Raw genomic sequence first — 25,488 nt, 5'->3', positions numbered from 1 at the left:
CTCACCGCCCGGGTGGGCTTTGTCCCGCAGCTCCGGTGCCCCCGCGGTGTGCCGGTGCTCCCCCTCCGGCCGCGCTGGGCAGCGGGGCTGGTGCCGCTTCTCCCGCGGCGGCGGGTAAGGTCGGCAGAGCTGTGACAGGCGGGCGCTTTTTCTGCTCAGTTTCTTAGGGTTCACTTTCCCGAGAAGTGCCAGGCGGTGGCCTCCTCTGGGCCAGTTGCGAACTTAGTAACTAAGATCATGAAGCTGGGGTTGCCCAGCCTGATACGTAGAACTTAGCTCAGTGATTTTTTTTTTCCTCTTTTGTGCGCCCCAACACCAGGTCAGTCTCGTTAATACCTCTTGAAGGTGCAGAGCTCAAGTAGATAAACGTTCCTGATGTGGAGTGTGATTGACACTCCTGTAGTGAATTACTCATTAAAAAAAAAAAAAAAAAGTGAATCTGTGTTTATAGCTTTTTAGCCACTTGATGTAGTGTTTTTTCTGCCGGGTGAAGAGCTACGTGTTAAAAGCGTGTTTCATAAGATAACTGTAAATTGTAGTCATTACTGTTGAAACCTCATTATTGAATAGAATACTGAGCTTTAAAGTGCCTCACTACAAACCATTAACCGAACAACGGACTGTCCTACCAGATACAGCATTGCAATGGTGCATAGAGTAGAGCAGCTCTTAGAATTGAATTAGTAACAATTATTATTTCTGAAACACAACGTTTAGTGACACTTAGATGTACATTTAAACATCCGTAGTAGAGTTAGGCTTCATTCACAAAACTTGGTTGTATCTTTACAAATCATACTATGGAAACCAATATTGAGAGATGTTTAATTACACTACTGTGTCTGAGTGGAATTGCTTTATTACTCTGTCTTGAGCTAGGTGCTTTGCTTGCATTATTTTTAGATTATTAGGCTAATAAACAATTTGGTAGCACTAGATGGTTGGTTTTAAATGCAGTAAGTCACTGTTAATCACTTAGAGCTTTTTAACTTTTAATGCTTTGGTTGAAGCTTCTAGTTCTGCAGATTTAATGCAGTTTATTTGGATGCTGTTTGTGAATCTATCCTAGAAATGAATAGATTAGAAAACAACTGCTGTATTTCACCTATTGCCAAATGAATTATTTCTTAAATATTACATCAGACAATGCCTGTTCTCTATTGGAAGACAAAGCCCAACAGTGTTACAGGCTTGAGTATCATCTCCTCCTCTTAAGCTGAAAAAGCGTGTTGCTTTTCCTGGCTGAATTTCCTGCTCACGATTTCTGCAGCTAAGGAAGCTAAAGGTGTCAGTGAACCTAATCCCCAGTCAGTGGAATTAAGTGAGGGTTGTCTCAAAGTGATTGTTGTTAGTCAATATTAAATTTTTAGAATAGCTGTAAGGGCTTTAAAGACAGCTTTTGAAGAAAAACCAGTGTCTTCCATGGTGTGTATTTGGATATCAAAGGAAACGGTGTATGTTATAAAGTTTGCTGTTTAATTTTTAAGATCTGTCACTTCTGATATGCTTTTATTGGAAGCTTAGGGGGAGGATTTTTCTGAGAACTTGGAGTAGTTCTTATGTCATACTTTTATGCTTTAAATCTTGACCAGATCCATCTTAAACCTGCTCCTTTTCCTCTTTCTTTCCCACCTACTCCTATGACTTTGTACTTTGGGTTGAGTCTTATTCATCGTGTACCCACACAAATGCTTCTGCTGGCTCAAGAGAAGCTGGTACAGGAGCAGCGATGGGTTCAGGTGTCAGTGCCGGTTTGAAGTGTGTATGTACCTGTTTCCTTAGACAACACTCACAGCTATAATGATCATGTTTTTCTATCAGATGTGTTTACATTTTTAAAGTGTTTTTATATCTTAAACATTATTAAAACTAGTCCAGTATGTTTTTATTATAAATTTAAATGGGAATGTACTCTACACTTTTTTTCTTTCTTAAAAACTTCCCTGTGTGTTTTCTCTCTCAAAACCAACATCAGCCTAGCTTCCATGAATGATTGATTTAGGGCTGTGTAATAAAGATAACCTTTGAGCTTCTAACGTGAAAATAGATTTTTTTTTTTTGTTTTTTCACTTACTGATACAAGGAAACATTGCAGTGTTGACTTTGCTGTGGTTTTAACTCTCATTTCTCTTCTTTGTGAGATAGCTGGTTCTAGCAAATCAAATGTGCTCTGTGGTCTGCAGTTTGGGCTTAAATACCTGTACGCTTCAGATGAGGGCAGAAGTAAGAATGCATCTGAAAACTTGGAATCGATGCTTTGAGTTTTGAACTTGAGAGAAAATGTTACCCTTTATAAAATTTGGAACATGGGCAGTAATTTTCTGGATGGTGAATGGGACTGATAATCAGCTTATGTAGCCAGTTTCAGATATGATTGCTCGACCTCAACATGGAGGGAGGAAAAAAAGTAAATTTCGTTCTGACCTTTGTAAAGTGGGAAATTTCTGACAACTACAGTACTGGAAAATAGGGTTAAAAAGATTAGGAGAAGGGGAAAGTTATCAATGTGCTGTTCAGTTGAGGAGAAACTTAGAGTGATTTAAGACACTTAAAACAACAGTCCTCTGTGCTTGTTCCTCTGATTTTTACATGGCCAGATATTTAAATAAATAAATGCCTATGAGTTTAGCCCTTAAAGCTGCATGTTTGTAACAGAAGCATGTTGTGAAGCCTGCTCTGGTTGTTTAGTCTTTAAGACACCTTTTTCTGGTGGTAGAATTTGGGTTATTCAGAGAAACTGTTAACAGTGGCCTCTATTTCAAATATTTACTTTTAAGAAAGAGATAAACATAGACTTGCTATTACTGTTACAGATCCTCTTATTTAATGCTTATTTCCTGAGAAATAGTTGTGTAAATGTTGTGTTTTGATGATCTAATGTGATTGAATGATTTTTAATTATGTGATCTTAGGGAACTATTTCTTGCATTTTGCTGTAAAACAAACAGAAAACTCTTACATGTTTTTTATGTCATGTGGTGATCTGAGGTGAAACTGCAATATGAGGAAGTTGTCTGCCAAAGTGTTCTGCTGGTTTCTGATCAATGTGTTATTTATGGCAGAAATATGATGGCTCAGTCAGATTTAGATCTAAAAGAGACGGCTCTGAAAGAGGATTTGAAGTTTTACTTCATGAACCCATGTGAAAAATACAGAGCAAGACGTCAGATACCATGGAAACTGGCTTTGCAGATTTTGAAGATACTTATGGTTACTACACAGGTAATCCTTCCTCTGTTTTTACCCTTAGAAAGCATAGCAGTGATGTGCTAGAGAAGAAGCAGGTCTGTGGTTCTGGGCTTTTGCCATACCTGGATATTTATTACTGACTTGAACTTCCTGCTTTCAGTCCAGAAAGAAAAAATACTATGAAAGGTGTGTTAAGGAGGAAGAATAACGTAAACTAAAGTACAAGAGCCTCCTGGAGATTTTGGGGCAGTATTTCACTACGTAATTTGCTGCTTTTAAGATAACACTTTAAAGCAAATTACTCTTCCCCCTAAATCCAACACTGTCTTCAGGCTTGCTGTCAACAGTACTGCTCTGTGTTCTGCTTCCTGTTACATTCATAGATTATAGTTTCACTGGACTGTTTCAAAAGTGGTATTTCTCAAAATCTAATTGATCATTTGAAATGCACATGTTCAGTGGGAAAATGCTACAGTCTCTGGTGGTGATGGGGATGACTGGGCTACAGGAATGGGATGTGTCCCTTGCTTCTGTCATCAAATGATGCATTTCAAACAGTCAGGTACCTAGAAAGGTAGAGGCCAAGAAGAGGGTGGTTTTTAAACACATTGGTATCACAATGTAGTTGGTTAGTTTACACTCCACTAAGAAATGGTGACTGGAGGTCTGGGTAAGCAAAACAGGACACATGTGTAAGTAGAAATTATTTTTCTGGACCTTTGAAATGCAGGACTCTGACATCTGACACTTTGCAAGTATAGCTAAATGCACAATTCCTTAAAAACATGCTGAGTTGAAGGATTCCAGGTTTGTGTTTGACTTGCCTGCTAGAATGAAGTGTAACCCCAGCTTATGTGTCCCTGTGTTTTATTGACTGCTCTCACTCTTCATGTCCCCACTGGAAAGACGTGGCAGGCTCTCTGGCACTGCTTGGCAGAGGGTCCAGCCTCTGCTGCGGCCGTGCTGGAGTCCTGACAGGGCTCTGTCTGCAGAGATGCAGCAGTCGGCCTGTCTCGGCAAGGCTGGCTGAAATAGGCTATTTACACTGGTGCTGGCACAGTTGCTGCCCATAGTGCCGGAGCTGCTGAGAACAGGGAGTGCATTAAGGTGTGAGGGGGGGTAGAGAGGGTGGGCAGTGCAAGCACGGCACAAGCTAAGAGGACTGGTTGCCCCATCTTACTTTACTGGCAGCTGCACCTCAGATGTGGGTTATTGAACTCTCTTTGAAGACAGGGCAATAACCTTGTGTGAGTAGTGAGACAAAACAAAACTTCACATGGCTATGAAAAAGTTCAGTACTTCCAATCTATCCTAACCTACTGACTTAAATTCTTGGAGAGTCACTTGTCTGCTGTCCTAGTCATCCACTATCCTTTGTGAGTGGAAGGGATGCTTTGCTGCTTGGCTTTCAAAGGCCACAAGATTTTCTGGGTTGCTGCTTAAGATTTGTCTTGTAAGTCCTGGGTCTTGCTCAGATGCCAGGTAGTTGGCAAGAAAAGGAAAATACTTTCTGAAGGAAAATATGTTGCTGCTCTGCAGGAAGGTGAGCTAGTAGTAAATATGACCTCTGTTTTTCAGAGTGAGGGCAAGACCCTTGAAGGACAACCTAGGAATAAGTTAAGCCTCCTTTTAGCGGCTTCTGCCTGATGCCAGCCTGTTAGTCAGGATACCACAGCAGCAGCTGGGGTGTCTGGGGGTATCTATGCCTGACTGAAAAGTAGAAGAGGCTTCTGTCCAGTACATGGAGTAAGTTTTATTCCAATGCTGTGCCGAAATCCCCTAGGGAGTCCCCTGAGGAAACCCTGCTGAGTGTTTTATTTCTCTGTATTGCAGCTGGAAGATCCCTGGTTTTTTAGAGGTATTAACTAGAGTGCTGCAGATTTACTTGTAGCACTCAGTGTTGTTGGGTTTTTTTTCCAGTCAACTGAAGATACAAATAGTTGATTTAAAACTTGGCTAAAAGTATGAAGATGCAGTGCTTAATCTGAAGACTGTGTATACCCAGCAGAGCTGACATCCCCATCTCTCTGGCCTGGCTGTACAACCAGACAGCTTTGCTCTAAATAATCCTGCTGCATGTATTCTTTTAGCTTGGCCCAGATCTAAGCAATTACTGTGTAGTACAAAAGACAACGTATACCAGTGAAGGGGGAAAAAAAATAGGTGTGCTTTCCAATTTCCATTGTTTTGAATGAAGGAGTTTGGAAGTTAGTGGAGCCTGCCTGTTTGCTCTGGGGAATTTCTAAATTCACACTTCTTCTGCTTGCAGTTTCTCACTCTTACTACTTCCACATTCTACCAGTTCCTTGTGGGGCTTGGAAACTCCATGCAGTAATGAGACAGTTTCACATTTGCTATTATGATAGTAAGCAGTTTAAAGCTAGCATGAAGAATTAGCTGTTTGGGGCTTGGGATATCCTCCTGCTACTATGCTTGTGAAGAAACTCCTGTTGCTTGATCTTTTTCAGCTTCTAGGTTCCATTTTTGTTTTTCTTGATGGTGATGGGAATGGGAGCATCCATATGGTAGGGCAACACAAATCCTGAGTAGTAACTCTGCTGGCTGCTGCTGCTTTGTATTAGCCTCCTTAACGAGCACCTGGGTCAGGCAGGTGGTGCTTTTTGTTGCTGTGGGGTCCCACATAGGCTTGCTCTAATCTTGTGCTATGCCAGAGGTGGGAAGGTGCAGGGATTTGTCCCATAGCAAAGCAGGGTATTTCTGGGTTAGCAGGCTGCACTTGTCGGTTAGCTCATCTGCCCTTTGCATCTTCAACAAAAGTTCTGGCAAATTCCAGTTAGAGTTGCTGGTCCAGGTGGAAAGATGGGCGGTGATCTATCTGCCTGTTAGTTGTTGCACTGCAAGTTCTAGAATCACTGGGGGACTTTGGTTTCTCTTACCCTGCGTGTGGTAGCCTTGACTTCAGTAGTCTTATGGCATTAGTTAACAGATTCTTTGCTCCTACTGTAGCAGCAATAGGCACATTTCTGTTTTATATTTGTTATAATTCAAAGCTGTTTTCAAAAGGTTGCTGCTTGATCAGTGTTAAAAAATCCAAATTTGTTTTTTGTCTCTTGTCAGCTTATTTTTTTTGGTTTGAGTAACCAGTTGGTGGTCTCATTCAAAGAGGAAAACACTGTTGCTTTTAAACACCTCTTCCTGAAAGGCTATTCTGGAGTTGATGAAGATGACTACAGCTGCAGTATATATACACAACAGGATGCTTATGATAGCATTTTTTATATTATTAATCAGGTAAGTGTGTGCGTGTTTATAATGAACAGTGTCAAAGCCAAAGCTATAGCTATAAAGATTCTAAGGTTCTGGTTTTCTGTCACCATTTTGTATTTTAGTTTTGATACATCAGTGTAGGTGGGGTATCCTGAATTTTGTGTGTGGATGTCTGTATTTTTGTCTCTTGGAGATGTAGCTAAACCAAAAACTTACTCAGTGCATAGTACTGAAATACAGAAGGTCTAAAGATCAGTCACCTTGCATGAACTGCAACCTTTGTTTAGGTCTTACTTTGAAGAGCTATGGGTCTTGAATATACCCTATGCATGGCATTAAAATTTTTGCTTACAGCTATGGTGAATTGCAGCTTTGTAATGAGTGTCAGAGGCCTCAAAATGGAGAAGATGGTACTTCCAGGAATTTAGGGGCACTTGTTTTGTTAGGAATGGTATTTTAAAGAACAGTCCCTTTACAATTGTGGGAGGAAAATGATCTCTGCTGTGCTAGACAAGGCCAAGACTCCCACTCCTGGTGTGTTAAATGAGTGTTGAAGTAGTTTTCTCAGTCTTCCTTTGAACTCTCAATATCGCCACTACTTCTACTATAAACTGTGCTTTTTTTGCTTTCTTGCTTGCTTTGTCTCCCTTTCCTTCTTTTGTAGGCACTGAGGCTGAAGTGAAGCCCAGATAGAAGACAGTAGAGAAATAATAGCTTTATATCCTCAAGAATCAGCCAATGTGTGAGACAGGCATCAGAAAAAGGTCACTTCATAAAATGTCTATGTTGTATAAATGTAGACATATCCTTTAAGGAGATTTAAACTTGTGTAATGTGAGTTCTTTAGAATTCTGTGGTGTTCCTGAGGCTATTTTTGTCACATGAGACTTAAAAACATGTGCCTGCAGGTGAACGTTATGACTGGTGTTGCTTTTTGGGGGTGTTTTTTGTTTTTTTAAAAAATGCCTTCTAGGAAGAGAAAAGCCAGCAGGCAGCAATGCTTTTTTGTCTTGAGATGGGCAGCTAGAAGCCATAGGTTCTGGTTTTTTGTTTTGAGTTTTATTTTGAAAGGTGTGGTTGGTGGGGGGTTTGCAGGGGTGGGGCAAGAGAAGGATGTGATGTTACAGAAGATGGTGATAATACACAACAAAACTGGAGTTGTAAAAATGGAGTTTTAGACTTTGTATAATGTGCCACTGTGATATTTTCACACTCTCCAACTCCCAAACTGAACATACTTTCCACTTGGAAGAGTATACAGCTTTTCCTTATTCCTCTCCTGGGTCCAGTTTTGAAGCTTCTATTACAAAGAAGCCGTGTGGAGTTGTTATGCTTATACCCTGCCTGTGGCAGAGTCTGGAGGACCAGGATGTTTTGCTGGCTGCTCTGTCTGAGGCTGCTTAGAAATGTATAAGCGGGAATTTTGCTCTTACTGTTTCCTAGTTTTGTTTGAAAGTGGCATGTAAGTAACCCAGAGCTGCATGTTATGCTGTCAGGAGGGCAGAGCCTGAAAGCACACGTGGATAGCACCAGCTGTTAGATGCAGTGATCTGGAGATGTCCTCAGAGGGATGTGGAGTTGTGACTAACTACTGTTTCCACTCACTTGACCTGCCTTAGTCAGACTTGGCTTCCTTAGTTTACTTTAAGATAACATTCTGACAGGGTAAGGAGACCGTGCTTTTCTCCCAGGTTGTCTCATCCTGTTGCAGTTTCAGCTGTGAGGAGTCGAAGCAGCACTGCAAGGCAGAGCTTTGGATGGAAATGTTCCTGTTGCAGTTTTTTGGACATGGAGCTTGTGGTTGGTTATGACCACTGGGACTTTGTACCCCACACATTGGGCTAGTGGCCTAATGCCCATAGGAAGGAGGAAATAGGATGACACTAAATGATGCATAATAACATAATCTGTGTTTAAGGGGAAGAGTGTCTAATCTGTAGTGAAGCCAGCTGAATGGGTTTTCTTAAGGAATGGGAAGCCTTATCTGACTTCCCACATTTATTTACTTCAGGCTTCCTGGGAGATAAATGTTTCCTTCAGAAAGGACCAGTGCTGTACGCTGCCCTGAGCTCTATCAGTAGGTGAGGTGATAATAAAAAGTAATGAATTACTAGATGTTATGCCTTCTTCCTCAAAGAGCCAGGGGTTTATCTGGCTTCTCTTGGACAACGCTAGGTGGTGGTGCTAAGCTGAGCTGTTGTTCAGGGTTAGTCATTGAGCTCCTCAGCTGTCCAGGCGTCAAGAATGGGGAGAGCTGTGCCCTAGGAGATTGCCTCACTTGTGCAGGACTGGAAGGTGTGACTCCAAGGATCAGAGGATATATCTTCCAGGAGACACCAAGGACGTGTGGAAGGCAAGTCAGGAGAGGACTGGCCTTGAATAGAGTTCTTTGGTGGTGCTCAGGGCTGATCCATGCATGGACAATGCTTGGCTTGGCATTGCTGCTTCCACTTCTAGTCCTTACTTTGAAGCATATCTTACGTATGAAGGTGACTTGTACTGTATTTGGAGTAAGCGGAAAAAGAAAGTGCCTTCCTCAGGGGCATGTTTTCATTTGCTTCTGTGCTTGTGTAAAGCAGGCAAGTTACATCACTTCTGGAGGCTGCCTGAACTCTGTATGTTCCTTGATTGCTGGTTTTATAGAGAATGTGTGGCTTCCCTCTTCTACAGTCACACAGGGAGCAGCTTTGGTTTTATTCTTGGGGTGGATTTGATAAGAACCATGACTTGGATTGTATGTAAAGCAATTAGGTTTCAAGTGTTGTGAAAACTAACACCTTCATGAGATAAATACATAAGATATTCCTGGACCATGTGTGGTAGTAGCAATACTGCATTGAAGTCAGTGCCAGGCATCTAATCAAAAGCTGCTGGCTTGCTGTCTGGCACATGGGTAATCATTTGCAGGCAGCCCAGGGGCTTCATGGGCTGGGGCTTCTAGTCACCATATCACCAGGATGCCACTCACTACTTATGAGTGGCCAGCAGCTGTCTTAGCTTCCCATGAGATATCCACTCTGAATTTTATGTGAAAGTAAAGATATTTGGGTTTTGTTTTTTATGTAAAAAGCTATATTGATACACAGAACTTAGAGATTGCAAGTTACTCTCTAATGCAAAAAAGACTACTACCTGTGTAACTTCTGCTTCTGTTTTATTTTTAAACTAGTACATGAGATTAAAGAACATATCCCTGGGGACTCTTGGTTATGAACATGAAGGATCAGGTTTAAAAATCTGTAAACAACAGTACAAGAAAGTCACGATGCTTCCTTCCAATGATACGCTGAACATAGATGTTTCTACTGAAACAGGTATAGTGTTGTTGTACTGAAAATGTCTTGATGTTGAGTACTTATATTCTAATGCTTAATCAGTAAAGTGTAAAACCAATAACTTTTTGTGTGGCAATCATAGAAACATTTACGTGCCTTTTGCCTGCTTCCTTCTTGATTTGTAGTACCTGCCTAGAAAGGGCAACTGTGTAGACTATGGGAAGCTCTCTTCAACTGCTGTCATTAGTGGATTGTGGGTGGGTTTGTGGCTTTCTGTTGTTGTTTTTGTTGTGTCATTGATTGTCATGTCATTGTATTGTCATGTCCTGTCATCCCTGTCCCACGTGTCTGTCGTGTTGTCCCCGTCTGTCCTGTCCCTGTCCATGTGTCCCCCATCCCCCCATGTGTTGTGTAACTTGTGTGTGTGTGTCCCGTCCCCCCCACCCCCGCCCTGAGAAAGTTCAGATACAGAATTCTGGATGCTGGTCACTCTGTACCTTCAGTGGGTGGATGTCTTTACCACGTGTGAGCTGTACTTGCTTCTAGCCTCTCAAGATTTACTACATGAATGTCATGGTTTAACCCCTGCCAGCATCTAAGCCCCACGCAGCTGCTCACTCACTCCATGCTGGTGGGATGGGGGAGTGAATCAGAAGGGTGAAAGTGAGAAAACTTGTAGGTTGAGATAAAGACAGTTTAATAGGTAAAGTAAAAGCCACACATGTGAGCAAAACAGAACAAGGAATTCATTCCCTACTTCCCATTGGCAGGCAGGTGTTCAGCCATCTCCAAGAAAGCAGGGCTCCATCACACGTAGCAGTTACCTGGGAAGACAAACGCCATCACTCTGAAGGTCTTCCCCCTCCTTTTTCTGCCATTTTTATATGGTGAACGTGATGCCATATGGTGTGGGATATCCTTTTGGTCAGTTGGGGTCAGCTGGCCCAGCTGTGTTCCCTCCCAACTCCTTGTGCACCCCCAGACCACTTGCCAGTGGGGTGGTATGGGAAGCAGAAAAGACCTTGACTCTGTCAGCACTGCTCAACAATAACAAAACCATCTCTGTATTATCAACACTGATTTCAGCACAAAATCAAACCATAGCCCCATACCTAGCTACTGTGAAGAAAATTAACCCATCCCAGCCAAAACCAGCACAATGAACCTGCTTCTGATCCTACCAGCTGGGTCTCTTTATGGATAGGTTTGCTCAAAGTTAACATTTTGCCTGATTAGGATTTGCCATTCAGTCTGATTATCTCAGTTTTATGCTGCTTTTTATGTGATGCATTTAAGATTACAGCTTTTCCTTTTCTCCTTCCAGAATGTATCTTTTTTAAGCCACAGGAGCTAGCTGGTAAGAAGGCTGAACTGAAGCTGAACTCTTCTTTTTTCAGTCTTGAATTTTACAGGTAAAGCTGTGGTGTGAATTTTTTATTTTTAACTTGTCCTTTCATGTGAATATGGATGTTTCCAAGTTGTGCAGTTTCCTTGCTTTGTGTATGTGTCTATTTTTATCTGTATTCATATATGTATTTTTGCACTTTTTAAAACATTCAGGCTTATACAGGTTGAAATCTCCTTCAAGCTGAAAGGCATTGCTTTACAGACAGTCCATGCCCGTGAGTTGCCTGACTGCTATGTATTTCAAAACACTGTAAGTAAATATGGGGTATGAGACTTCCAACACTGTATATATAACAAGAACTTAAGTTAAGGGGTAGACATCATCCTCGTATTTAGACTGCAAGGGAAAAGCAGTTGAACATGTCTTGGCCCTTACCCCTACTTTCCAAAGGTTGCTGACGTGGTGTTGCCATGGGCAAATATTATTTTGTATTATATTCTAACTGGTAAATTCATAACCTGAGGAGGAGATAAGTGATTTTTGTCTTCTAGAGGTTAAACTTGGCGTTTGGCTTCTCGGAATACTGCTTTTTATGCTATATGTGACACGTTCTCAAATTATGGCTACACCAGCACTTATGGTGACAGCTTTCTTAAAGCTTACCTGACCAACAAATATTAATGCATATTACGTCAAAGCACTTACCAAGCTTTTTTAAAGAATGAAATTTTGTTTGTCTTGTTTCTGATAAACTCTTGTGTTTCCAGATAACTTTCAATAATAGAGCCCACAGTGGAAAAATCAAAATCTATTTTGATAGTGATACTGATATTCAAGAATGTAAAGACTGGCACGTATTTGGCTCTGGTAAGTATGATGCATGTATGTTTGTATGATAGCAGTGTTACACATTTCCTCCCATCATTTCCTCAGCTCTGTAACAGTCTGTCTAGCAAGACGTTCCCCATCCTGTTCATCAATTGGTATGAGTAAGCCAAGGAAGACACCTGATGTGGGTTGACATGATAGTTTCTAAATCTGTGGATGAAAAGAATACGGTACAGAAAGTCAAATAAGCTTCTGATTTCAGGTCATTGAATGAGAAGGGAGGTGGGATTTCTTTTTTGGTTTTAATCTAATAACGTTGGTATGGACCAAAGTTTGCATTTTTTTTACTCCATGTAGGTGTAACACTATTGGAGTATAGGTGGACAGATGAATTTAGTGCAAAAAAGGGACGCTTGTATTAATATACCATTTTTGGTTTTATTTTGAAGAACTTTAATGTGCTTTTCACTCTGGTGGCCCAGTCTCCATAGTTTCAGAGAGAGTATTTCTTATAACCCATCTATTTATGGGGTGAGAGCATTTAAATGCAAAATATATGACACTTTGTAGCAATTTGTGCTCAGAGAGATGTGAAAAGACTAACTCTGCTTTCTTTCTATGACCCTTTACAGTTCTCCAGAAAAACACTCAGTATATTCTAATCTTTGATGGATTTGTCATTTTAAGTTGCTTTGCTTCTCTCATCCTCTGCACACGATCCATTGTTCTTGCCTTGAGACTACAAAAAGTAAGTACGGTGCTCATAATCTCAATGTTTATTTTGTCTTTGTCTTGTTTGCTGCTAGTCAAGTGATATGTTTTGCAATATTGGGTAGTGTATCTGTTGCATGATGTTCCTCTCTTACTCTATCTCTGCCTTTAGAAAGGATGTCTAGAGGTCTGATTCAGAGTTGCTATCTGAATGGGGTTTTACTTCTGTTTGTGTAGTGCTGTAATACAAAGTATTTTGTTCTACCTCTTGAGGGCAAAAGAAAGAGACTCTTTTTTTTTTGTCCAGGACTTAATTTTGTCCAGGATTTTACGCAAGACGACTTCTGTTTCTTTGGTGCTGCTAACAGCCAATGCATCCTACACCTTCAAAACATGAATTCTTCCTTCCTTGGCTTCAGAGTAAAATTCCCATAGGAGTCTTGTCATGAATTAATGCTTTAATGAACATCTCTCAAAGCCAGCTCTAACTGGAGGAAAATGTAAAGCACGATCTAACTGGCTGGATTTTTTTTGATCTTTCTGGGGCTGGAACTGCTCTTTTTCAGTTCATCTATCCTCCTTCCACAATTGCTGATCACCATCTGCTCCACCTTCTTCCCTGCTCACCCTCCTTTGCAGACTGAGGCTATCCCTGTCTAACTTCATCTCAAGCTGCTTGCAAGCTTCACGTAAGCAGACTCGGCTCTTCTGGTTCAAATACTGATGCAGAAACACAAGCTGGGCCTGAGATGTGCCAGCTTATAACCATTAATTGATACAAACTTTGCAAGCATGTGACTTATCGTAGTTGGGAAAAGAGTTCAGGATAGGTAGGATATGAAAGCACAGATACTTGTTTATCTTGTTCAAGATACCCTTTTTATAGCTTGTAAACAAAACAAGGGTGGACACAATTCAGCAAGGCATTGTCAAACTGCCGTCAGGAATAGGGACATCAGCATTTATTCATGAGCAAAAAGAGCAAGTGAAAGCAGATAGGTAGTGTTGTGTGTGGGAAGTGATATTTTCAGCTCTACTGGAAATGAAAGATCTTGCCTTATAGTTGCATTTGAGTTATTCTCTCTTTCAGTCCTTTAGTTGGGTGGCCTTGCTCTGTTGGAGGTGGATAGAAACTTTTGTGAAGAGGGCTAAAAAGGGGATAACGAGCCATAGTTAGGCTAGTGGGGGTTGGTTATGAAGTCAGCTGTTCTGTAGAAAGTTGATTTTCACTGGCCTAGACCAATCTTATTTTTTATTCCTATTTCTGTTGCTATTGAGAATGAATTTTAAGCTGTTATTCCAGCAAACACTGTCGGAAAAGGGGGTGTGTGAAACTTGAGCATTGATATATACTACAGGGGCATCAGTACATATTTTTCTTCTAAGGTGACCTGTAACTAAACATCTAAATGCTTGTCAATAGAGATTTGTGAACTACTTCTTGGAGAAATATAAGCGTCACGTCTGTCATGCTGATCGCCTGGAGTTCATAAATGGATGGTACGTCCTGGTAATTATCAGTGATGTGATGACAATCATTGGGTCAATACTAAAAATGGAAATAAAAGCCAAGGTGAGAGTTTAATACTTCAGATAAAATACTAGTCTTGTTACAACCATGTGCAAAATCTTTTTAACTTGGGGACAAATAAGAGTGAGCTATCAGAGTCACTAGTCATCTTGTTTACTTTTGCTAGCTCTTTTTTCTTTATTTCCTAATAGTGATAACTGGTTTAATTCTCCTTTCCCCAGAGTCTTTCAGTAAGACCATGTGAGCTGTTTAAACATCTTCTTTCCACAGTTCTAAGTTCCCTAATCCCTGCTATAGGACCCGTGGGTAGACTGTTCCTAACAACAAAAAAACCAAACAACGCACAACTTCAGTTGTGTTATTTCTGTAAGAAGTAGTAGTACATATTGTACAGGGAAACCAAGAGGCATCTCCTTGGAAAACAGGGGTCTCAATGGCTTATGGGAGTTGAAACATGGTTGTTAAAACTTTTTTTCCTGGCCCCTCCAAACTACAGGCACAGACAGGGTCACCTGCTAGTCCTTCACCTTCCAGTCTGGACTTGCTGAAATCAATGTGTTTTGTCCAGCTGGCAGCTCTTCAGGGTGGGTTTTTTGTTTGTGGGGTTTTTTTGGTGGTTTTTTTCTTCAGTAGAGCTGTATGTCAACAATTCATGTGTTCACAAAACTTTGTATTCTGGGAAACAGGGTAGGTAGAATGCTGTTCCTGCTTCATGTGTACTAAGGCTCAAAGGGCAGATGCCCAGAGTGGTCTCCAGCTGTATGGCAAGGTGGGGGGATGAGGGTAGGAAATCTTGAGCTAGATACATATCTCGTGCTTATTACAGCCAGTTCTAGCCTTCTAAAGTAAAATGCAAATAGATATGGTTATAAACTTCACTGGTGGTAAAAACAATGTTCAGGCTCCAAACAGCTGGCAACCAGTTCAGAGATATAAATGCATGGAGCATGGAAAGGGCTGTAGTCCTGAGGATCAGTTTTCATTTAAATGATGGTTCATATTTTAATAAATAGTGAATGAGAACTTGTTTGTCTAACAATAGCATATATTAACCTTATAAAAATAACAATATGGAGATATTCAATCTAATATTAAAACTGTGTCGTAACCAAGGTAAAGGTTTTAATTCTTCATGCAAAACTACAAGAATATCAACCTAGATGTGCTTTCATTTGCAGCACTGTTGCATTTGGGTGTTCTCACTAAATGACTGCATTTCACTTTGGTCTGGTTTTTGTGATGTAGCAACATTCTTTCAGTATTGTACTGCCTTGCTTTGTTTGAACTGCTGAAACTTGAATAGCTGTCAAGCTGACATACCTACTGCTTTAACGTGACCACCTGCTCTGTTTGGATCCCCTCAGAACCTCACGAGTTATGATGTCTGCAGCATTTTACTTGGAACATCAACTTTGTTTGTCTGGGTTGGAGTCATCAGATACCTGGGATATTTTCAAACTTACAATGTAAGGCAAGAATCAAATATTCAACAATTAAAGCATATATTTGTCACTTCTAGGTCTCTCTAACTTGTGGCTTCTTCCACTGTGACACGTAGGTGCTCATTTTAACTATGCAGGCGTCACTGCCCAAAGTGCTAAGGTTTTGTTGTTGTGCTGGAATGATCTATCTTGGCTATACTTTCTGTGGCTGGATTGTCCTGGGACCTTATCATGAAAAGGTATGTACTACTTTTCTGGTCTAACAATGTGTGAATATATGTGTGTGTGTGTGTAGTTCTTAGTTATCACAACAGAAATAGGTCTTAAATTCATGGTTTTGTTTAAACACAAAGAACATGGGAGTGTTTCTCATTCCATGTGTACCTCCTGCCACTTGCTCTGTTAACAAAATAACCGTATTCTTGCTTTCACTGTGTGCTTGAATTCAGTGTAATCTCAAACACAAGGCTGTGTTTGTGGTGAGTGGATGGTTTATCCAGGCAGTGTCAGGCTGGGGACTAGAGGTAGATTGGTCTGTTATCTCTTTCGCCCTCTTCTGGCAATCCCCGTTCAGTTGGGTTAGAGGCACTAGTTCACCGTTGCCATTTCTGGGAATCGCCTTGACTCTGGCTTTGTTTTTCTAAATTTTTCGTGTGCCATGTAACTTCAGCTCCTAGATTTTGACTCATAAAGGGGTGGGTGAATGCTTGTCTTGTTTACTTTCCTTCCTGTGTGTGGGTGTGTTGTAGGGGTTTTTTGTTTTGTTTGGTGGGTTTTTTTAAGGCTGATATCAAAGTGTGTGTCTGTTGTGTTGTTTTATCTGAAATGTGGTATACCCGTAAGGCTTTGTATATTCCAAAACACAAGCGAAAAAAACCCGCAAAGCTTGTTTGTTTTTTTTTCTTGGCAGATGCTTCATGTGACAGTTTGAAAAAAGGCAGATTCCTGTTGTGATAAATTCTAGATGTCTGTTAATCAGTAACAAGTGTATGACTTCTGATTCTTGATTTCTGGTTACACACTGTATTTATTGTAACAGACACATGCTGCATGCTTGCTTCAGCTTCTTGCACCCTCAGCTCGGATTTCTCTAACAATGTAATTTCTTTCCTTTGAGAAGTTGACGACAATACATTTCTCCATGGGGTGCTGTATGCTGTGGGATCCTCAGTCATACTAGAGGCTCAATTGCTTATGGCACAGCATAAATACTGTTGTAGCTTCCCTGCAGCAAGTACGGTCATTAACTGAGCAAAAGGCAAGTGTAGTCAATAACATGCTTACCTAGGAAAATGTTACCTCTTGCTAAATACCGCAGACCAATGTCAAGGAAAGCAGCTGTAGCGGTGCGGGGGTTTCTCGTTCCTGGCAGTTCCCCAGGACCCCGCTGGAAGGCAGCATGGCACCGCGCAGAGCAGCCGGAGCCCGCGGCTGGCCGCGCCGGCTCTCCGCCTGTGCAAGCTGGCCCTGGTGAGGAATGGAAAGAGCTTTCCCTGCTCTGCAGGTACACAGCATAGAGGTCCTTGTCTCAAAAATTCTGAAGGCCTTAGCTCAAAAACATAGAAATACATCTGGGTTGGGTTTTTTCCCTTCTGCAGCCAGAGAGGGGGAGTGGGAATTGTGCATTTCGTGTTAATGTCAATCCAGGGGTCTATAGGTGAGCAATCTTTAGCAGGTTTCTCTCTGTACCCATGCATCAAAACTTTTGGGTTACTCAAGAATTACCCATGCCATGCACCTTTCTCAAAAAATGTGCCACTGGGTCTCATAATGGCTTTAAAAATAAATAAAAATAAGAATAATAAATAAGCCACAAGTAAGACCAGACTTGCTGTTCTGTGCAACAGTATATTATCCTTACAAACATATGTCTCTTGACATCCTGTTTTCAATATAGGACTGCAATTCAAGTGTGTGTAGTCATGTTATTTCACTGACAACAGCTACATTAAAACACTGTGCGTTAATTCATATTGTCCAATAAAGTATAGTTAACAAATCCAGTTATTTGGGGGGACAGAGGGATAGTGGAAAGTGTGCTTACTTGCTGAATGGAATTTAGCCTCGCGGTGTGTTTCAGCTTGAGGAAATGGAGTTAGGAATTTAAGAGGATGTTCTTGAAATGAAACTGATTTTTGTCCAGGCTGTACTTAGCTTCACAGTACAGCTGTAGCTTTTACCTACAGCTCAGGGCTTTTATGAATGACAGATAAATGATGTTATTACCGACCAATCTAGTTTAGACCATTCCAGCTGTGAAGGCTATATGTTATCTCTAACTTCTTAATACAATCTTGAATTACCCCTACTCTGGTAATTCTGCAGAGCTCTAACCAGAGGATGTGGCTTCTGTTCCCAGCAGAGTGCCACTGTTTTACTGTATAGATTATGTCTGAAATCACTTCATCTACATGCTTTGGCAAACAGACTGGTATTTTCTTGCAGGTCTCAAAGAGCTTAGAATTCAGTTACTCAAACTTTCTGTGGTGGTCAGTTACTGCCTGTTTTGCCTGTTGAGCATCACAAGTTTATTTTTTTATTATAAATATTCTTATATTTGATGTCAATGTATAATGCTTAGCCAAGATTTTATATCTACATGGTTCTATAACTGAGATGTATGTTTTGGTCTGAATGTACAGGAAAGAAAATTTGGTAACATTTGATTGACTGGGTTGGATTTTTTTCTGCTATGAGTAAAATTCTAAAAAAATTACTTTTTTTATAACGGATGATTCATCTTCACATTCTATTAATAATTTGTACTCATTATTTTCTAGTTTGAAGATCTGAACACAGTGGCTGAATGTCTGTTTTCTTTGGTCAACGGTGATGATATGTTTGCAACATTTGCTCAAATCCAGCAGAAGAGCATGCTGGTGTGGATGTTCAGTCGGTTATATCTGTACTCCTTCATTAGTCTGTTTATATACATGATCCTCAGCCTTTTTATTGCACTCATTACCGACTCCTATGATACCATAAAGGTAAAACATTTTTTCTTCCCATTACACTTCTAATCAGTTTTTGTATTCATTCATGTTAATCACTCAACACTATACTATCTAGTATTAGTTATGATGACTGATGAGACTATTAAAGTCTTTTTGCTTAGTCTGTGGTGAAATTGGGAGGATGACTGGGTAGTAATCCAAATGACTAAGCAATAATTGGTTTAGAAAATTATCCTTAGTGTGTGTCCCTGTTTTGTATTCTCTGTTGCTTCACCTGCCTTCCAAAAGGGTAATAGCTAACGGAAATGTAAGCGGAAAGATGAGTTGAAAGAGTCAATTTTTAAGAATAGTTACACAGAACTAGATAAGTCTTGTTTGGAGTGAATGTTTCTTCTCATGGCACCAGAAACTGAGGTCAAGAGTTCGCTGGCATCTCAGAATATCCCCTTGGCCGGAGTGTGGCAAGGGCCAAGCAGATAACTCTAAACTCATTTAGGTGTCCAGCCTTGCTTCATGGGCTGTTTGGAAATGTGTGCTTAAAAGGAAATGTCTTCTGAAAGGCTTACTGCTTCTTGTTCAAGTTAAAATTGTGCCATCCATTTCCAGTATAAACTGGCTGAAAGTGAAATTAAGTTTTCGGTAATGACCTTCTGTTCTTGTCCTCTAGAGCTGTCTCTCCTTTGTGCTCCTGGTAGATGCAGTAACCAGTGGGAAGGCAATATGAATCGTGACTTTTAGCTTGTCTGTCTTGTCTTAGTGTCAGATAAATAGGCCAGCAGAATAAGTCTAGTCTGACATGAACCACAGCTTCCAGACCAAGCAAGAGCTTCACTTCCTAAGCATCTCAAAATACAACTTAACTGTCTGTGCTTCTGAGTTTATTGGATGGTCTGACCTGCAACACAGGGTTTTACTGTTACTTTTCTCTCTGAGCACTTCATGTGGATCAATGGGGAGCCATTTCAGTGTGCTGAACTGGTGTTTTGCAGAGCATTTCCTCAGCATGGCACTTAGGGCTCTTCAAATCCAACATTGAGTTTCATAGGGAAAATGAGCCCTGAGCACTCAGAACACAGCAGCTGATGTGAACAAGGGAGAATTAATGCCAGTATGACTGAGATCATCACTTGCTTGGTCTTATGGACAGCAAACAGAATGTAAGAGAATCTGTGAACAATATGAACTTTATATCACTTGGATTGCTTTGTTCCACCAACTACCTATGTGGTGTTTCTAGGACAGGATTGTATGATTATTTTTTAAATTTTCCTCAAGCAATATTGAATAAATGAACCAAACAGGCTGATTTTGGCTATCACACTCCAGAGGAAATTTAGAACACTTCATACCCAGTAACTTCTCATGTGTTGTAAATAAAATGCTTTTTCTTTCAGAAATACCAACAAAGTGGTTTTCCAGTAACAGATCTACATGAATTTCTGAAAGACCAAGGCAGTGTTGCTTACAGAAAAGAACAGACTTCCATGCCATTCATCTGCTGCTGTAGGAGGTCAGTAGAGTGTTTTTAATGAGTGTTTTTCTTGGAAGTACACCAGTTAGCTTCTCACTGCAAAGTGCTGTTTCACAAATCCTGGAGCATCCAGAATTCAGCTCATGGAATATTTGGACTCCGTTCCTTTTGTGCTTTACTTGGTGTTAGATCTTTAGTTTGCTGATGATGCAAGGATGGCCATTCTGCGTTTTGCTCAAATGAAACTGCCATGCAGAAACTGGTGGAATTTGGGAGGACTGCAGAGTATAACGTGGAACTGCCAAGGAATCAAGAGCAAACTAAGTTTTTGCTTCTTAAGGTTTTGCAAGCCTTCTATTTCTAAAGTGCTTTTCCAGTAGGCTGGGAGTAGTAGCAAAAAGCAACAGGATGTGATTCAGCCTGGGACCAGCACTTAATCCCAAAGCTATGCTGTGTCTGTGAGGCAAACTGGTTCAATACCATCTGTCAGAATATTGGAAACACACTTGTAAATGTCTGGTTGCCATCAAACTCAAGCCTTTGGAGATCTTAGTGGTCCTTTTTAAGCTGGTTTTGGAGAGACGAACATCTCACCGGGTGCTTGCTCTCTGGAAGTCTATTCTTTGAATTCTGTTTTTGAGGAAACCTAACGCACCTCTGAATTCCTGACCGAGAGTGGAGGGATCTTGTCACTGTCCTGAGGCAGTCCGGGAGAATTCCTGCTTGTGCACAGAATGGTCGTGGGCACCATTGCAAGGAAGCCAGGCTATGGGAGAAGGAATAGAGCTGAATGTGAACAATTGTTCAATCCCAACTGGTGTAATAAATCCTATTTTAGCGGTAGGTTACTTGCCTACTTACATACTGAGGCTTTTGTAAAATGCAACTTTATACTTTTGATGTACTCTGACAGAGGGAAGCCTTGTAGCCAAAAAAGGAACATTTGAGATGGTGATGGGCAGGTATCCCAGCAGTTGCTGTGGTCACTTGAAAGCCAACTAGTTAGTAAGAACTCCAGCCAGGTACAGCTTCAGGTTTCACATCCAAGTCATTGTGTAGGATAAGAGATTTTTGTCTGCTTAGGCATAATAAATATGCTTTACTGTAATATGCTGCAGAGTATTGATGGCACAAGCCTGGTAGCTGGAGTGAAAATCTAGAGCTTTTGCTACTATAACAGTTTCTGCTTGATTGTCCCACTGCAGATGTTGGAGCTGTATGTTGAAATGGGAGAGCACAGAAGGATTAAAACTCTCAGCTTGGTTTTGTATGGGTAAATGCTTTGTATTGCATTTTTTGCTGAATGCAAAATTTTGGATTTTTTTTCTTTTGCAGACAAGAGAGTGACGACAACTTGATACTTATTAATTGATGATTACATGTAGAAAATCACCACTAATACATGCAAAGAAAGCATAGTCATATGGGGAAGAATAATTCTCCAAATTGCCATCAAACCTGCTCTCTGGACCTGCCTCATTCTGAACAAACTGATCTTACCCAATTAAGGTGTTGGGGGAAGAAAAACTGCTAACATGATATGAGCTGGCTGGCCAGGAGAGCCCAGAAGATGCGTCTGGAGGAGAGCTGTGAAGAACTCTGTACTCTTGCCCTGTCACATTAAAGAAGGGCTGATCCATGAGCATTGTCTGTGGGAGCTCTGTTTGCTAATCACCTCTAGGAGGAAGGGAAGTGGCCCAGAATCAGCTGTTGATAACAAAGAAATATATGAAATAATTTTTTAAAAATAGTTCCATGTTAAAAAGTATTGAATAAACTCCTCCCTTCTTGACTACCTTTTTTCACTTAGTGATGCATTCAGCCTGTAATTTCTACTTGGCACCATTCATTTCCTTAAAATGAATTTATGTAAAACTACAAAGCTGCACAAAAGTGTGAAGTAATTGCTGTTCTTCATCTTGTGTATAATTTTAACACAAACCATCTATAGATCACAGTCTTTTAACAGCTTTACTAAAAACAAAAGCAGTTGGTTGTTATTTTTTTTTTTCTGTGAGTCTTTTTTATTATACCCACAGTATTTGTGTTGACATAACCTGGAGGACAAATTCAGGCAAAAACAATGCCATGGAGTTGACCTGCCTAATTACTTATATTTCAAGCACATGTTAATTGGAAGAAAATATGTAACAACTGAGTCTAGCAGTCGACTTGTTCAGGTGTTTTTCTAGGTAGCTTTGGGAATGTCATCTGTAAAATACTATTTTTCCCTTTTGATCTTTATAAACTTTTCTCAATGAGAACAGAGCACTTTCTGTAGGTGTAAAGCACTCCCAGTATAGTACAGCATAGGTGTTACCAAGTGCTTCTGAAAACTTACAGTGGTACTGACTGCCCCTGGGTTGGGTGGACTATTACATTAGATGCTTCACTTTGAATGGAGCTATATGCTCCCTAAAAAAGTTGTCTGTAGCAGACAATGTTCACTTCAGTCAGCATGTGTTGGCTAGGACTTGATCTTGGTACGTGTTCTTAACTACCGATGGTGGGCTCTGCAAGTCTACCTTGGTGGTGTTTCAAATGGGCAAAGGCAATTTGAAATACTGCCCGTGTATGAGTAAGGTGAGTGGCAACTTTTTTCTTTGGTGGTTATTTCCCCCATCTCTCTGAAACTGGAGCGTGAGAAAAAACAGTACTGGATTCACACCTTTTCTTGGTAGGTTGAAAACCACTATTTTTTTAACAAGTCTGTCTTCATTTTCTGCCTCTCCACTGGGATGTTTAAAGAGAGGTTAATAACTGCAGCTTCTCCAGCAGTGTTTCTGGCCATTGGGTAAGAACAGTGGCAACTGAGGTCTGGAAAGATGGACTGTTCAAATCTTTCCTGCCTAGTATTTGCCTTCCTGATAATGAGTACATTTTTGTTGGAAATTAGTGCCATTTTATCTTGCTTGGGCTGTAGCTGGAAGTCTAGAAGAGATGGTTTTCATGTCTGTTTCCATGCATCCAGCCTCTGCAAATTTTAATGCCTCTCTTCCTGAACTGTCTCTGGGCCGGAGAATCTTCTGCCCATCCCAGTCTGAATAATGCCTTGCTGTGGCCTCATCTGTCACTACAGCTTGTGGATAAATATTAAATTTCTACCAATAACCAAGGCTTAATATTGTTAGCAAACATTTCCTGTAATTGTCTTTTTATCAAATAGATGGTTGTGTGATCTAGAACAGAGGATTACTGTCTCCCACTCAGGACAGAAGAGTCAATTTTTCTCCTAGTGTTCATGTGTAGAACTTGTTGGGGTCAATGATAGTCATTTAGTGCTCTGGGACCCTGCATAATCCAGGTGCTCTTCTGCAGACTGCAGAAGTGATCAGCATTAACTGATTGCTAGCAGAGTTTCTTGGTCCATACAGTGTGCAATCTTGACTTTGTTACATGTAAGATGCTGGTGTTTTCAGTGTTTGCTTCTGTTTTACTGGTAGCTTTCTGAAATGTCTTTTTCTAAATCAAACAGTTCCCTAGTAAACAGGACCAAAACCCAGCACATCTGAAAATGAATTGTATTTTCCTTACCGGTTTACCTTCTGCCAGTACTTATAGAAATCTTAGGTTAAAGACTTAAAGCTAGAAAAAGCAGATAATTAATGCTATGTTAGTCATAGAATGTGTTCTAGTACCTGAATACGTTGGGCAGTACATGCTTCCAAGGTCTCTTGCCCGAGTGCAAGTTCTGCATCTCTTGTAGATTGTGAGATGTTATTGACGATGGCTATGAACTGCCAACACCTCACTGAAGCAGGGCATGTCCTTGGACTTGAACTTTTTTCCTTTTATCTCTAATTTTTTTGCAGTGCTGTCTGAGGTAAAGTAGCGAGCTGTGGAAGTACTTTCTGTTTTATGAACAGTGTGACAGGCTCATCACCTCCTGAGGTCTAGTGCCTCTCTTCCCTAAAGCAGGAGGGGTACATCCTGTACCCTTTGCACTGAGCCATGGTGCAGGAGCCCCTAAACTCTGACTCAAATGGCTTCTTTCCAATTTAGTAAGACACTGAGGATGACCTGCCAAAGCCATTGCTCAGATAAGTACTTGTTTGTGACAGAATCCTCAGGGAACGAGGGAAAGTATTATCAACCAAAGGAATGTAGAAAATACTTACAATTCTTACTGATTTTAATTTAAGGCTTAATTTCTATAATGGCATCATAAATCAATACTGGACAAGAAAGCTTTAAAAAAAGAAAGTCATGAGGTGCTTGCTAGCTAGACTACTGCTTCAGCTCTACCATATTAGAGCAGGTCACTAATGTATTGTAGAAACCAATTTGTGTCTGCATCATCTGTTTGTTTTTTTCTCTTGGGAAAAAGGTAAGAGCCAGTTGCTGGAGATTCTCATTGGCTCTCTATTCCACAGAGGTTAAATTTAACAGGAAACCTGGCATATGTTGACTCCTAATTCTGTGCATTAATACAGTTTTGAATACAGTTGCTGACTGGTAGGTGGTCCCACTCCAGCTGCTAAGGAGGCAATGCAGTCATGGAAGCAGAACCGGAACATAAGCTTTTGCAAAGTGTTTGGAAAAAAAGCTGTTGCTTTTGGTTGTAGTCTTCCCTGGGAGTGAGAAGCTTTTGCTAATTGCTTATAGGATTTAACAAAATAGAAATGCATGGGAAGGCAGTGGGAAGGTTGCATAGAAAGAAATGGGCAGGAGGAAGAGAAAGCTTTCTGAGCGGTCCTCAAGGTGAGCATTCAAGTGAGGGGCACAGGATGGGTAAGAGTTGGGGATCTTATTTTGGGGCCTTCCACTGATGGATGAAACAGGAAGAAGCTGCTAGAGTGGAGGCTCTTTGGTGTTTCATCTATTATGTTCACATGTAAGGCCTCAGCTAGCCTTTATCACTGTCTAGGTTTCATGCTGTAATCACCAGGGAATTTCTGAGAATCCAGAGGCTTTCTGCTGAGATTTTCTTTCAGTTCTGCAGCTCTGAGCAGACCTGTGAGTAGCTCTGTACTCCTTCGATCATCTATGTCTGGTCTCAGTAAATGATTCAAGTAGGTAGCAATGGGTCAGATCCATCTCATCACAATCTTAAGATAAATTTGACCTTGTATCACCTCCTACATTCAAGTTTGGCTTGTTCTTCGCAGTAAAGCTGTGTGTGCCCAGTCCTGCCCTTTGGAGCTGGCAGGAGCCTCAACGCTTCTGTGTTGCTGTGAGGTGGTTCTTGTTTGCTTTTTATACTGTGTTCGAGAGAAGGGCTCCATGTGATGCTGGCAGTGGGCGCACACACACCTGTCTGTACCCTCCTCATCTACTCATGGGGAGTTACTGGTGTTTTATTTGGGTTTTGCTTCTGCTTCCCAAAAGGAGAATGACGAGGGGCCTTCCCGCGGGCTCTCCGGGCAGCGCGGCCCCGCGCACTTCTGCCCCTGGGGGCTGCTCCAGGGGCTCCCGTCTCGACCCGCATCTCGGGGGACCCAAACCTCCGCACATGGCAGAAAACCAGCGCGTCAGAAGCCGCGTTTCTGCGCGCGGCGGGGCGGGTAGCGC

General features: G+C 41.1%; 1 protein-coding gene across 1 annotated transcript; it reads left to right on the top strand.

Annotated features, from left to right (window-relative positions):
- The first annotated feature begins 3,060 nt into the window (after window positions 1-3,060).
- MCOLN2 (mucolipin 2) lies at window positions 3,061-21,749 on the top strand. Its single transcript, XM_026854109.1, has 13 exons — window positions 3,061-3,222; window positions 6,268-6,441; window positions 9,587-9,731; window positions 11,017-11,104; window positions 11,253-11,349; window positions 11,808-11,907; window positions 12,501-12,616; window positions 14,003-14,152; window positions 15,475-15,576; window positions 15,669-15,791; window positions 18,333-18,539; window positions 19,901-20,016; window positions 21,313-21,749. The coding sequence occupies exons 1-13, from the start codon at window positions 3,067-3,069 to the stop codon at window positions 21,347-21,349; spliced, it is 1,611 nt and encodes a 536-aa protein (XP_026709910.1). The 5' UTR covers window positions 3,061-3,066; the 3' UTR covers window positions 21,350-21,749.
- The last annotated feature ends 3,739 nt before the right edge of the window (window positions 21,750-25,488 follow it).

The sequence above is a fragment of the Athene cunicularia genome (genome assembly GCF_003259725.1).
Source record: "Athene cunicularia isolate RWA chromosome 8 unlocalized genomic scaffold, athCun1 chr8_part1, whole genome shotgun sequence".
Classification (NCBI taxonomy): Eukaryota; Metazoa; Chordata; class Aves; order Strigiformes; family Strigidae; genus Athene; species Athene cunicularia.
The sequence above is the reverse complement of the archived record's forward strand: the minus strand, read 5'-3'. Positions and strand labels throughout refer to the sequence as shown.

Excerpts from the sequence above, each read along its gene's own strand:
- MCOLN2 (XM_026854109.1), top strand. The coding sequence starts at position 3,067 with ATGATGGCTCAGTCAGATTTAGATCTAAAAGAGACGGCTCTGAAAGAG. Across the intron at positions 11,105-11,252 it reads TTCAGTCTTGAATTTTACAG|GCTTATACAGGTTGAAATCT; the intron begins GTAAAGCTGTGG and ends TAAAACATTCAG. Across the intron at positions 15,792-18,332 it reads TGGGACCTTATCATGAAAAG|TTTGAAGATCTGAACACAGT; the intron begins GTATGTACTACT and ends ATTATTTTCTAG.